At 36.8% G+C, this 12879-nt stretch overlaps 1 protein-coding gene across 1 annotated transcript; it reads left to right on the plus strand.

Annotated features, from left to right (window-relative positions):
* LOC124098882 (C-type lectin domain family 2 member H-like) lies at positions 1-12594 on the plus strand. Its single transcript, XM_058582477.1, has 4 exons — positions 1-237; positions 4184-4342; positions 8283-8461; positions 9138-12594. The coding sequence occupies exons 1-4, from the start codon at positions 105-107 to the stop codon at positions 9246-9248; spliced, it is 582 nt and encodes a 193-aa protein (XP_058438460.1). The 5' UTR covers positions 1-104; the 3' UTR covers positions 9249-12594.
* Positions 12595-12879: the final 285 nt, after the last annotated feature.

The following is a 12879-nucleotide window of genomic DNA, read 5'->3' on the forward strand; positions in this document are numbered from 1 at the left end:
TTTTCAGCTTCCTGCTCAGTCAGGAGGTGAGCATCTGTGGTTCACCCACAATCCAGCATCACCAAGAGATCACTAGTGAATTCTTCTCAGGTCTGAGCACCAAGATGACAGCTACAGAGGCTTCAGTGGAAATGTTAAAAACAGACCTTAGATTCACAGATGGACTGGAAAAAGCTGAACCTGGTAAAGTAATTGATGAAATTAGAAAAATTATAAGAGGGGCATTTTTACTCCCCAGCCCCTGAATTGCAAAGGGAGCTGAATTTAGACATGTTAGTATTTTACAATCTCCGAAGAAGTTCCGGAGAGAGGGGAATAGACTAGGTGTGAGGATAGATATAGAATTGCTACATTAGTTATTGTATTATGATATATGTTTCTTAAATACTCATGAAGCAAGACTAATGAATAGTGAATTTGGTTGCAAGAGGAGGAGGAAACTGTTCCTTGTGTTCAGAGCACTAGTACTCTCTCTTGCCTATGTCTCTGGCAATTTGCACACTTGTAGGTCACACCATGACTTTCAGTAATATGCTCTTTATATTCCGGGTTAATGGCAGACTTCAATGCCAATGACTCTATAATACACCTACTAAGATAATTTACCCTGCAAAAGCTGGAACTTCAAGTTTGCAGATTCTTTGTGGGCAAGATGATTAAAATGAGCTATAGAGGAAGCTTTTTCAAGTTGGGACTCCTGCAATTATTTATTCTTTTGAGCAAGTCTCCATTTAGGCGATCCTGGGAGAGAAACTTGAAATTAGACACAGATGTGGTCAAATCTGTACAAACTTGTAAGAAAGTATTTTTTTTCCAATTTCATTGCTCTTTCTTACCTCCTCCATTTTTTTTATCTTTTCCTCTTATTATTTTTTGTTTCTTTATAAGTCCTGAGTAGTGTTTTTTTTTTTTTACCAATTCTTCTACTGAAGAATATTTGAATTGTTGAAAATTTTTTATTTTTAATAATCAATAAAAAATAAAACTGCTATAAATGTTCATGTACAGGTTTGAATATAAACTTGAGTTTTTATTCCCCTTGTTTAGAACATCTAGGGGCACCTGAACAGGGCATGTGGCATACGTATGTTTACCATTTTTCCTTGCTAAACACAATACAAGGACCTTCCATTTGTGTCTGTTCTTCAGCAACACTTGCTGGTGTGACTTTGTTTAGTTTTGTTTACTACTCTAATAATCATATGGAGATTACCAATTATGGTTCTAATTTGTATTTCTCAAAAATCTATCAACATCAAGCATACTTTATGTGTTTATTTACCATTCTGGCATTGTCTTTATTGTTGTTACTTTGTAAGTCATGAAATCTAAAACTCTGATTTCTCCAAATCTGATCTTTTTTTTTTTTCCTAAAATCATTTAGGCAATTTTGGTTCTTTTACCTTTTCACATAATTAAAAAGTGACCTTCTTAATTTCTACCAAAAAATAAAATAAAATAAATCATAATGCAATGTTTACTGGAATAGCACTGTATTTATAAACCTGTTTGGAAATAGTTTGAATATTTAATCCATGAGTTGAATATTCCAATCCATTAATATTTTTTTATTTCTCTATTGATTTATGTCTTCTTAGAGCTGTTTGTTGTTTTTGCATATAGTTTTCATTATACTGATTATGAATATATTTTGATAGCTTTACAAGTTAAATATTTTATCTTAATTGGTGTTGCTATAAATGGTCCTGATCTTGTATTTTAATTTGCATTTAGTAATTCTAGCATATGAAAATAGAAGTTATTTTTAAAGATCAGGACTGTACCATAGCTTTGTAAAAATTAATTTATTACATCTAATATCCTTTTGGTAGATTCTTTGATATCATCATCATGGATCAGGTCATTGCTGGGTTGAATGGGATACAGCTGTGGGGATAAAAAGCTGCTCATACAGAGGACCAGCATGGGATCCAAGAACACCAAGCTGAGCACCAGCAATCAGACACCAGTGATGCTGTAGGTGCCTGGCCTGATGAGCTCACAGGTACAGATAGGGGCCCACCCTACTGAGGTCCTGTGCCTCATGAAGTGGTGCTGCCAGAGGCACTCCTGGCTAATGAGGAGTACAGGAGGTCATGTAGGACCTGTGGGATAAGTGCAGCAAGTACAGATCCTCACGTCCGTTGAGATCCCAGGCCTGTGGATGGTGTCCAGGTGCCTGACTGTGGCAAGATCCTTGTGGAGTTCTCCTCTGTGTCTGACTGTCAGAAATCCATGCAGGACCTTCACAAATTCACCAACAGAGTGGTTGTCAAAAAATATTGTGACCCCTGACTCTTAACCACTGCGGAGACATCTGGTAGAAGTGGCCTGGGTAGGGTGGGGGCATGGCTGCCTGGAGGCTTCTCTCCCCATTTGTCTCGCCTTTTCCCCCTCTGAAGATGAGTGACAGCCAAATGACCACCTGATAGCCAGCAGAAAATGGAATGGCAGCAATTAAGTGTGGGGGGTGGGGAGTAGGGAGGTTATGACAGGGAAGGGACTGGGGAAGTGCACACAGGCCCACATAGACACAGAGGGAATGGGTTGGGATGAGGAGGGGTGCACAGTAGGGAGATAAGACCCCCACAGCCCTTCTTAAAACAGCCTTTTCTCTCTTAGACCCCTTTTCTTCTCCCCTTCCCATGGTAGGTAGGAACATACTGTGTTTATATTTTATGGCCAAACTATTTTGAATTTTGTTGACTGGCCCTTGGTGCCCTGCCCTCACCCCTTTGCAGGACCACAGCACTGGTCCTTCAGTCCTCCCTGGTACCCCACCTGTTTCCCCTTATTTCTTAAATAGTTGGTTCTCTTTGGCCTTCCTGACTCTCTCTAACACCCTAGTCCCATGGCCACTTTCCCTCTCTTTCTCTCTGTGGCAATTTCATATTTGCTAAAACAAATTGACTCATTAAACATTTTGTTGTATTTTTTTTTAAATTCACATGCTTTTACTATATTTCTTGGGATGCCCCTATGTCCTCTCATTTCTTATTCTGTTAAAATGGTGCATTACATACAGTCAGAATTGCAATTATCAAAAATACTAGCAACAATAAGAGTTGGCAAAGATGTGGGGAAAAGGGTACAGTCATACATTGCTGGTGGAACTGATGGTGGAACTGCAACCTGGTACAACCACTCTGGAAAGGAATATGGAGATTCCTCAGAAAACTTGGAATGGAACTACCATTTGACCCAGTTATCCTACTCCTTGGCATATACTCAAAGGACTTAAAATCAGCATACTATAGTATCACTGTTACATCAATGTTTAGACCACCTTCACAATAGCTAAACTGTGGAACCATCCTAGATGCCAATAGATGAATGGATAAAGAAACTGTGGTATGTATACAAAATGGAATATTACTCAGCATTAAAAGAGAATAAAATTATGGTATTTGCATGTAAATGGGTGGAGCTGGAGAATATCATGCTAAGTGATGTAAGCCAATCCCCCCCAAAACAAAGGCCAAATGTTCTCTCTAATATGCAGATGACCCAAAATAGGTGGTGGAATTTCACCAAATTGGACAGAGAGGAATGGCAGGAAGGGAGAGGAGATGAGAATGGAAAGATAGTAGAATGAATTGGACATAAATTTCCTATGTTAATGATCACTTTAATTCCACATCATAAACAGCCACAAAAATGGGAAGTTCGGCTCCATGTATGTATGATATGTCAAAATGCATTCTACTGTTATGTGTAACTAAAAAGAACAAGTAGAGTGATTAAAAAAAGAAGAAGAAGAAATTAGACCATAAGTTATTTTACTTAGAGGCATGTGGAAAGAAAATTTTTTATCTTTTTTAAAAATTAAATCTAACTTTTTAAATGGAAAAAAAGTAAATTACATTGGTTTATCTTCTAATGTATCCCTTAGTACTTCTAACTGGGTCATTTATTATGGAGGCAAATCTGGATTGTTTATATGTCTCTTTTTCATCCTGATTTGTCCTCTTTTTTGTCTTACACTTTCATTGCCCCTTTTCCCAATAACTAGAAAATCCTGGAGAGGAAATGTTCCATTTCCCTTGTTTGTAGCCCTCTTTCATGGATATTATTGATGGACGGGACCTTTTGTAGAAGAGACTTGCACTAGGAGAGTACAAACTAAACTTGGAGTTGATTCTGTGGCTAATTAAAATTTTTCTTCCCTAAGAGATTCCTCCCTAAGAGAAAGTATTTTGGTATTTATGTTTTGCAGGTAAAAGTCTTCAAGAAAAGTTTCTAGCAGTTATATATCCTGTAACTCCTATCAAAATTTATTCATGCTTTTCTATTATCTCAGTCCTAATTTCAAATGTCATTGCACTTGCTGTAATTTTGTCACGTAAGTTACTTTTCCTCCAAACTATGCAATATTTTGTACACATTTATATTGTCAATAAGTATTTATTTAATTTTGAGCTCTGTTATGTGTCAGGCACTGTGTAAAGTGCTTGAGATATATTAGTATATAAAACACACACACACCCCAAAATAAACAATTTCAGCTGTCTTCAAAGTTAATTTCTTAATACAGGTAAAACTAAATAAAGGTAAGAGTGGAACAGGTTGTAATATACCTAGGGTTGCAATATGATCTTCTTTGGGAAGGTATTTAGCAGCATTTTGAAGGGAATGGAAAAGTCATGGTTTACTGGGGAACTGTTCCAGAAAGAAAAAGTAAAGTAAAGCCCTAAGACTTTGGGAGTGTGCTGTAGATAAAGTAGAGTAAGAATGGAGAACAGGAATATAATAGGGGAAGGTACAGCATCCCCTCATTACCTGTGGTTTCAGTTACACATGGTCAACTGTTTTCCAAAAATATTAAATGGAAAATTTTAGAAATTAAACAATTTATAAGTTTTAAATTACACACTTCTCTGAATAATGTAACAAAATCTTGTCCCATTTTTTGTTATCCTGCCCCAAATTTGAATCATCCCTCTGTCTAATGCATCCACAACCTGCCTATGCATCTGATAATGGAGCTGCCTCTATTATCAGATTCATGGTCATGGTATCTGTGTTCTAATAATTTTTATTATTAACAGTACCCCAAAGCACAAAAGTAGTATGTTGGCAATTTGGATATACCAAAGAGAAGTCATAAAGACCGCCTTTTAAATAAAAAGGTTAAACTTTATCAATGGGCTGCTTGTATGTATAGGAATAAAAAGAAAACATAGTATATATAAGGTTTGGTATTATCCACAGTTTCAGGCATCCACTGGGGATATTTTCCATGGATAGCAGGAATCTTGTAAGCTATTTAAAAACTGCCTTTCACTCTGAATGCAATAGAAAGAGAGAGGTGGCAGCATTGAAATTTAATGGCTGAATTACTGATTTCCATACTGAGAATAAACTTTTAGGAGACCAGGATAAAAGCAGGAAGACTTTTCAGAAAAATCTTGTAGAAATCAACTTGAGATGATGATGGCTTACGCCTGATGAAAAAAAGTGGGAGTTGTGGGCAGGGTTGATATTTTGGAAGTTAAGCCAACAGTATTTCATATTAGATGGAATATTGAGTATTAGGAAGACAAAAGTCAATCATAATTTTAAGAATTTTCTTTTGAGCTTGAAAGAATACAAGTGCAATTCACTGATATGAGCAAAGCTGTGGGTAGAGAAATTCCATTTAGGTAAGTATTTCCTGACATGTCCCAATCAGAATTGTCATTCCATTAAAGAATAAAGTAGAGTATGTACTTGAAATATTCTCAGGCAGAGGCTTATCCTTTGACCTTAAGTATTTCATCTTACACTTAAGAAGACTGAGAATGCAGGACAGTATAGAAGAACTATAAATCTCTTTAAAAAATATTCATCCTTTATATATAGGAGCAATATATCACCAGCTTTGCTTGGGGTCTATTAAAGAACTGCTCAGGTAGAGATGACTTTACATGAGAAAATATGTGTATTTTGATTTACAAAAAGTGGTATTCAAATTTTTGTTGTTTCTACAACTTCTGCTATCCACATTTTTTGGAAGGGGGATTGAACTCAGGGATGCTTAATCCCTGAGCCACATCCCCAGACCTTTTTATGTTTTAATTTAGACACAGAGTCTCACTAAGTTTCTTAGAGCCTTGCTAAGTTACTGAGGCTGACTTTGAACTTACTGGCCTCCTGCCTCAGCCTCCCAAGCCATCTTACAATTTCTAAAACATGACCTAAAATAATTTTAAAAACTATATATTACCTGGAATTTTTCATCAGATATTTAAATAGTTGTAAATGATGTAATTTCTAGCACATCAAATATGTTGGCATATTAAAACTTATCTTTATATTGTCATTTTAAATATATCTATTGGAATACAAATTTTGTCATGATTTGAAATCCAATCACCCCCCCAAAAAAAATTAACTTTTTTTTTTTTTAAATAAGCAGGAACAATGTGTCTCGGAGTGTAACTCAGTGGTAGAGTGCTTGCCTAGCCTGCATAAGGACCTGGGATTGATTCCCCCACCACAAAATGAATGAATGAATGAATGAGTAAATGAATGAATTAAAATTAATAATAAGAAAACACATGAAGCAAAACCTTTCTAATGTTTGAAAATTCTGGTTGATTTGTTTTCTTCAAATGTATTTATATCCTAGAATTTTATCATAGTGTAATATGAGATGCCTATTTAAAGTTTATTTCTTCATGCTTAATATGTTGAATATGTAGAAGTTTCATTTAAAAAATCATATAAGACTCTCTTAAAATATTTTTTCAGATTATTTAGAATTATAATTTTAGTAATATTTTATATTTTAAAACAATTTGAGGTGGCTGGGGTGTGACTCAACAGTGGAGTCCTTGCCTCCCATGTGTGAGGCACTGGGTGTGATCCTCAGCACCACAATAAAGATACTGCATGTATGTAAAATTAAAAAATAGTAAAAAGACTATTTGATATAAATTTTGAAAATTATCAAAAGAAAATGCAATTTAATTTTTATCAAAATTTAAATTGTGATTTAGCACCTATCCTGCTCTCAACAATTTGCCATAATGTAATATTATGTGTAGCTCAAATTATGAGTATGTATTAGTTGGAGAGTATGACAGAAAGAATACTACTTCTTCAGTAAATACCTGCACATAGTGTATTTGATTCTGGTATTATCCTGCTACAGTAATTAAAATAAATGATTGATAAAACTCAGAGACTTTCTCATTAAGAAACTCATCCTCTGATGAATTTTTTCTGTGAATATGAGAATTGTATAATTTGCTAATTCTCTCCCACAACATTTAATTCATCCAGCATTTATCATCTACTTTTATGTTTTGTTAATAACAAAAGAATATACTAAGCATTTTACATGAGGAAATAAGATGAGAATTGACTACAGTTGGAGTAACTGTTTCATAAAACTACATAATATGAAAAACATTATTTTCTTAAATTAGCTTTAACTAGCTCAATTAATAATACACAAGTCTAAAAGTCAGATAAATATTTTACCAAAGGGTTTTATTCAATGTCGCCTAAAATATTTAGCAGTCTCTGAAAATAATTCTGTTAATTTAAAAGGAATCAGTGAGAATAATCTTTACAGCTCTTTGTTTTTATCTTCTTACCTAATGACTTATTCTAGTGATCAGAGTTAGGAAGAGCTGTAAAGAATTTCCTACTATTAAATCTAAAGGAAAATAAGTCATTGTTGTTATTTGATAATTTTGCCTGATCTCTTTTCATTTTGCTTTCACTAAACATTCTAAAAAGCAATTTAAAATTTTTAGATGTTAAGGGAGAGAAATTATAGAGCTATGGAATTAAAATATGTGTTCTTCTAGAAAGCTATACTCTGAAATCCTGTTGGTTTCAGGATACCTAACAGTGGCCTTGGTCAAAATATTTGTGCACATATTTAATAGCGCGCTTGCGCGCGCACACACACACACACCAGAAAATTTAGGAAGTCCTTGATCGTACTTTTGGTATCAAAACCAGTATTTTGAATGGTGTCATACACTATATACTAGAAGCTTCTTCATCCCTCAATAAATGCATGATAGTAAAATCGAGGACGGGTAAGGAGTTTTCCTTTCTGTTGTTAAGAACATGGAGGTTGTCCACAGAAAGGGGAGCAGATACCTAAATTGAAGGTCACTGGGCACATGATGATTACACTTGGGATAAGACTTGGTGATGAATCGGGAAAGCAATAATCAATAGCATACTTCAAAATGGAACTCAGAATTAGAATAGAAAAAAACTAAATAAAAGAGATAAAAAAGTTTGCTAATTATCATTCCTTCTGGTTGTCTCAATTTTAGAAAAAAATAAGGAGCAGACCTTAGAGAACTCTGTGTTGTCTTCCTGCCCAAAAGATTGGATAGCATTTGGAAGCCAGTGTTTATATTTTGCTGAAGATATGGGGAATTGGACATTCAGCCAGACCTTTTGCGCTAACTTTGAAGCCGGTATTGGTCAGTTTGAAAGCCAGGAGGAACTGGTAAGAAAAGGTTTGGGATCACTTTTCTTTTTAGAATTCTTTGTGCCCCCTGAGTGGTTTGGGCTGCATAAAGCTAAAGCTGAAATATGAGAAAGGACCCCATCTCAAACAGAATTTGGGGCATGAGAAACATTTTAGTGTGTGCCATTTGTTGAGGTATATACTTGGCCTGGAATTCTGTGAGTCCTTTCAGATATGTTGACATATTAACCTGCAAATTTAGATATACTGTTCTCCTTCTACTCAGAAATATGCTAATCAGATAATTTGTCATCTGCATTGATACATGTTGGATATTGAAGGTGGGCACTAAAAACATTTTGCTGGAATGATAGAAATGAATATATGGTCCCTTATGAAGAAATTTAGGATCACGGATATTAAATGACTTAACTGAGAATTGAGGACTGGTCTTACTTCAAAATCTGTGCTTCTCAATTATACCATGATATCACCTCCAAAAGAGAAGGCTGTAGGGAAATAAACTCAAGATCTTTTTAAAAACATGAACACAGGGCTGGGGTTGTGGCTCAGAGGTACAGAACTAGCCTAGCATGCATGAGGCACTGGGTTCGATCCCCAGCACCACATAAATATAAAATATTGTGTCCATGTATAACTAAAAAAATGTTAAAAAATATGAACACATGTTTTCACTTTCTGTGTTGTATAGCAGAATTTCCTGAAAAGATATAAAGGTCTTTCTGATTATTGGATTGGCCTTAACAGAAAAGCATCGTATCACATATGGAAGTGGACAAACAACACTAAATGTAAAACCTGGTAAGTTTTCAGAGTTTTTTTTTTACTTCCATTGTGTTCATGTGTGCGATTTGTGTGTTTGAGATGAGAAAATTATCCACATGTAAAGTGCATTGCACTAGCAGATAAAAAAATATGAATCCTGGACTCAGTAGTAGACAGTGTGCTTAGTATGCTCAAGGCCCAAAATTCCATCCCCATTAAACTCCACACACACCCAAAATACAAATATTTTTATGCTCTTCCATTTACTACCTGTGTCTCTAGAAAGAAATTATATTATTGTGATTTTGCTTGACATCTTTAGCAGGATGATGGCATCTAGCATAGTTCTTGTAGTCTCATGCATACACTAATTTAGAACTTTGCTGATAAACAGAGAGGACTGTGATATCTAGCCATTGAAGGACTGACATTTGTAAGACTCATATATGTCCACTCTTTACACTGCTGCATCCATTCATAAAAGCAAAGTTTCCAGAGAAACATTGTGAATCTCTTCTAATGTTTCATTATCAGAAGGAAATCAGTGGATAAATCCATTTGATGGGTAATAATTTTAATGGATTCTTGGTAACTGGGGCATGGCTCAGGGAAGTAGGTACATTGACAGAATAATCTGAAACATCAAATACACTATTCTCCTTCTATTTTGAAATATAGTAATTAGATAATTTGTCATCCCCAATGGCATATGTTGGATATTGAAAGGGGCATTAAAAATGTTGTGCTGGAATGACAAACATAGGCTGATAATTTCCCAAATTTTTAAATATAGATATGTAAGAAAAAAAAAAAGGAGACAGAAGCATAGTTATTAGGCAAAAGCAAAAGCTGCTCGCCCAAGCTGCTAGCTTTATTTACATCCTTAGGTTACTTTAGATCATTGACATCATTGGTACATATTGTTCATTGTATTACTAGGCAGGTAACAGACTCAGCAATATTATGAAGCTTATTCCTCAGTTACATACTAAGTTGCAATGGGCAATGTTAGGAGCTTTGTGTAGTTCTCAAGAAAGTCCATTGTATAAAGTTACTGTCATGTGGACAGATTTAGGCACAGTGAAACATTGTAGTTGTCTAATAAGAGAGTTCCATTATTCCCAGGAGGCGTGTGTGTGAGATCAAGGTCAAGGCTGATAAGACACTAACTCAGAGCCTCCTCCTGAAGGACATTGCTCCAGTAGCTGGACATTCTGGGTCTTTGTACAGAAGTTTTCCCAGCAGCCAGGTATTCTGTGTCTTTGCACAGAAACTTCCTAGTCAACCACCATGCCACAGTCATGAAGCTATTAGAGACCTCAATCCCAGACACAGAATCCTTCCATAGATAAATGGCATACACTAGGGGTATGTACTTGGGGAAATCTTAGCTCCTGGTCCCTTCTGCTGTGCCTATCCCTGCTTCCTGAGTGCCATGAGCTGAGAAGGTTACCTCTGCCATGCTCTTCTACCATGATGCTCATCCTCACATCTCTTGGGGTGGCCAGGACCTTGCCAATGAATTCTTACTGGTTTGGAGGGATAAGCCTCCTAAGAAATGAAAGTCTATAAGAATTATTGAAGAACAAAGGACAAAGTCAGAAAGCTATCTTCAAAAAGTTGGAGCCCCTGATAGGTCCAGTCCACACAGGAGCTGGAGCTAGACAATTAGAAAATGACTCCTGAGGTTTATATAAAGGGACACCAAAGGCAGGGACAAGTTTTCAGGAGTAGAGCCATACTTCATGATGTCTTGTAGTCAGCATGTTGATTGGCATCTTGGAAGGTCACACCCATCTAAGAAGGGCTGTGTGGCTACAGCAGGTTACCCCATATACAGTGCTCTGTGGGATCATTGACAGAGCTTCAATGGAGCTCAAAATATGTCTCAGAAGAGGAAATGTTCACTGGAAGTTCCTAGACACCATCTTATCCTTTTCACTAGTCTGTGGAATACAATTGAGTCTACAGAGCCCATGGATGGCTCTCAACACACATAAGGCTGAAAGCACTGGACCTAGCTGACCATGGACTGAAACAATGAGCCAAAAGAAATCTTAGCACCTTTAAATTGTTATAAACATTTCAATTATGGTAAAGTAATCATCTATCAGAACAGATAAAATATAGGGGCACAATCACTTTCATCATAAATGTTAAACTCTTAGGAATTTAGTAGTAAGTGATTTTTAAATATCTTCAGACATTTATGAAACAAGTGGAGATCAAACTAAAAATAATCTTCAGAAAAAGCCACCAATGACAACAGTTTGGAGACAACAGCAAGCACCAGTTAAATACCTAATCAATAACATATAAGTGGGCTTGGGATAGATGAATGATAAACTTGTGTTATTCAAGCAAAGACCTTGAGAATGTAAAGGAAACTAAATGCAGAAATAGTATATATTACCACTGGCACATTTCTCTTGTTCACATTAAAAAAACATGGAGGGTTGATGCTGGACAGTGTAGTGGAGAAGCAAATGTGGATGTCCAGCCTATGAATATTTAATATTTTTGTGTCAGATTTTAGGTTTTCCATCAAAGGATTTGGAGGATGTACCTACCTGAATGGTAATGGGATCAGCAGTGCCAGGAACTACACAGAGAGTGTCGTTGCACCCTCTCTTCCACAAAAAAATCTTAATTAAGCTTCTCCAGAAACCCTTACCATAATTATTCTTAGACTTTTGGCAAAAATTCCTGCAAAAGAATTCTCAGGTGAAGGTATGTTTGCAGAAGCATTGTGAGATAAGACTTATCCAAGGCTTTCACAGAAACATTCGCATTTTAAAAAAAGTCTGGCCAAGACTGTCCATGGGCAGGGAGAACCTAGGCTACAACAAACCCCACCACTACAGCCCACCACTGGTGCTGAAAGTTGGAGCAAGTGAAGCCAGAATTAGACAGGCAGTCATTGTAGATAGGTAGATCAAGTCAGTTGGGTCTTGGAGGCTAATTTTGAGTGAGTCTGGGAAGTTGAAGACTGTGTTACCCCTTCCCCACCCCCAGAGATCTTATCAAGAAGCTGCCCCTGCTCCAACATCATGTCAAGGTAACCTGTCCCAGGAATTTCCCCTCCCTACATGGAGCTATAAGGTTGTTAATGTGTCCTTGGCTACTACACCCCACCCTTCCCCCTTCAGCCCACATATTTCACACCTTTTGGCCATCACACTCAGCATTTCTTGGCCTAGTCAAGTACTCAGGAAGGAGAAAGATAAGGGTGGGAAGGCAGGAGAACATAGGAATCCTAGGACATATAAAAAGAGGTGAACACCTCTTTGCTTCTTGGAATGCCAGGATACCAGCTATGACCCCCTTCTCCTTTGTGGGAGAAGTCTATGTTACCCCTTTTCAAATAAACCTTGCTTCATATGCTTGCCTTGGCGTGCTTCTCTGATGTTCAAAATTCAACATGTGGGGAAACAGGACTCATCACCAATAACCACAGTATCACAAGGAGCCAGCAAGGGGCAAAGAGAAGTGGCCTATGGGGCCACACAGTGCTGCCACAGGGGGATACAATCTGAGAAGGCAAGGCAAAACCATCACTGGGTAGTTGGAGCCAACTTGCTTGTGGTGCACAGAACAAACATGGTGGCTCCCAGCCCAACAGAGTTCCACCAAAAAAGGATATTGTAACTTCAGATGGGCAGATTTGGGAA

This window comes from Marmota monax, unplaced genomic scaffold, assembly GCF_021218885.2.
Source record: "Marmota monax isolate L192 unplaced genomic scaffold, Marmota_monax_Labrador192_F-V1.1 WCK01_AAM20220418_F8-fsc00830, whole genome shotgun sequence".
Classification (NCBI taxonomy): Eukaryota; Metazoa; Chordata; class Mammalia; order Rodentia; family Sciuridae; genus Marmota; species Marmota monax.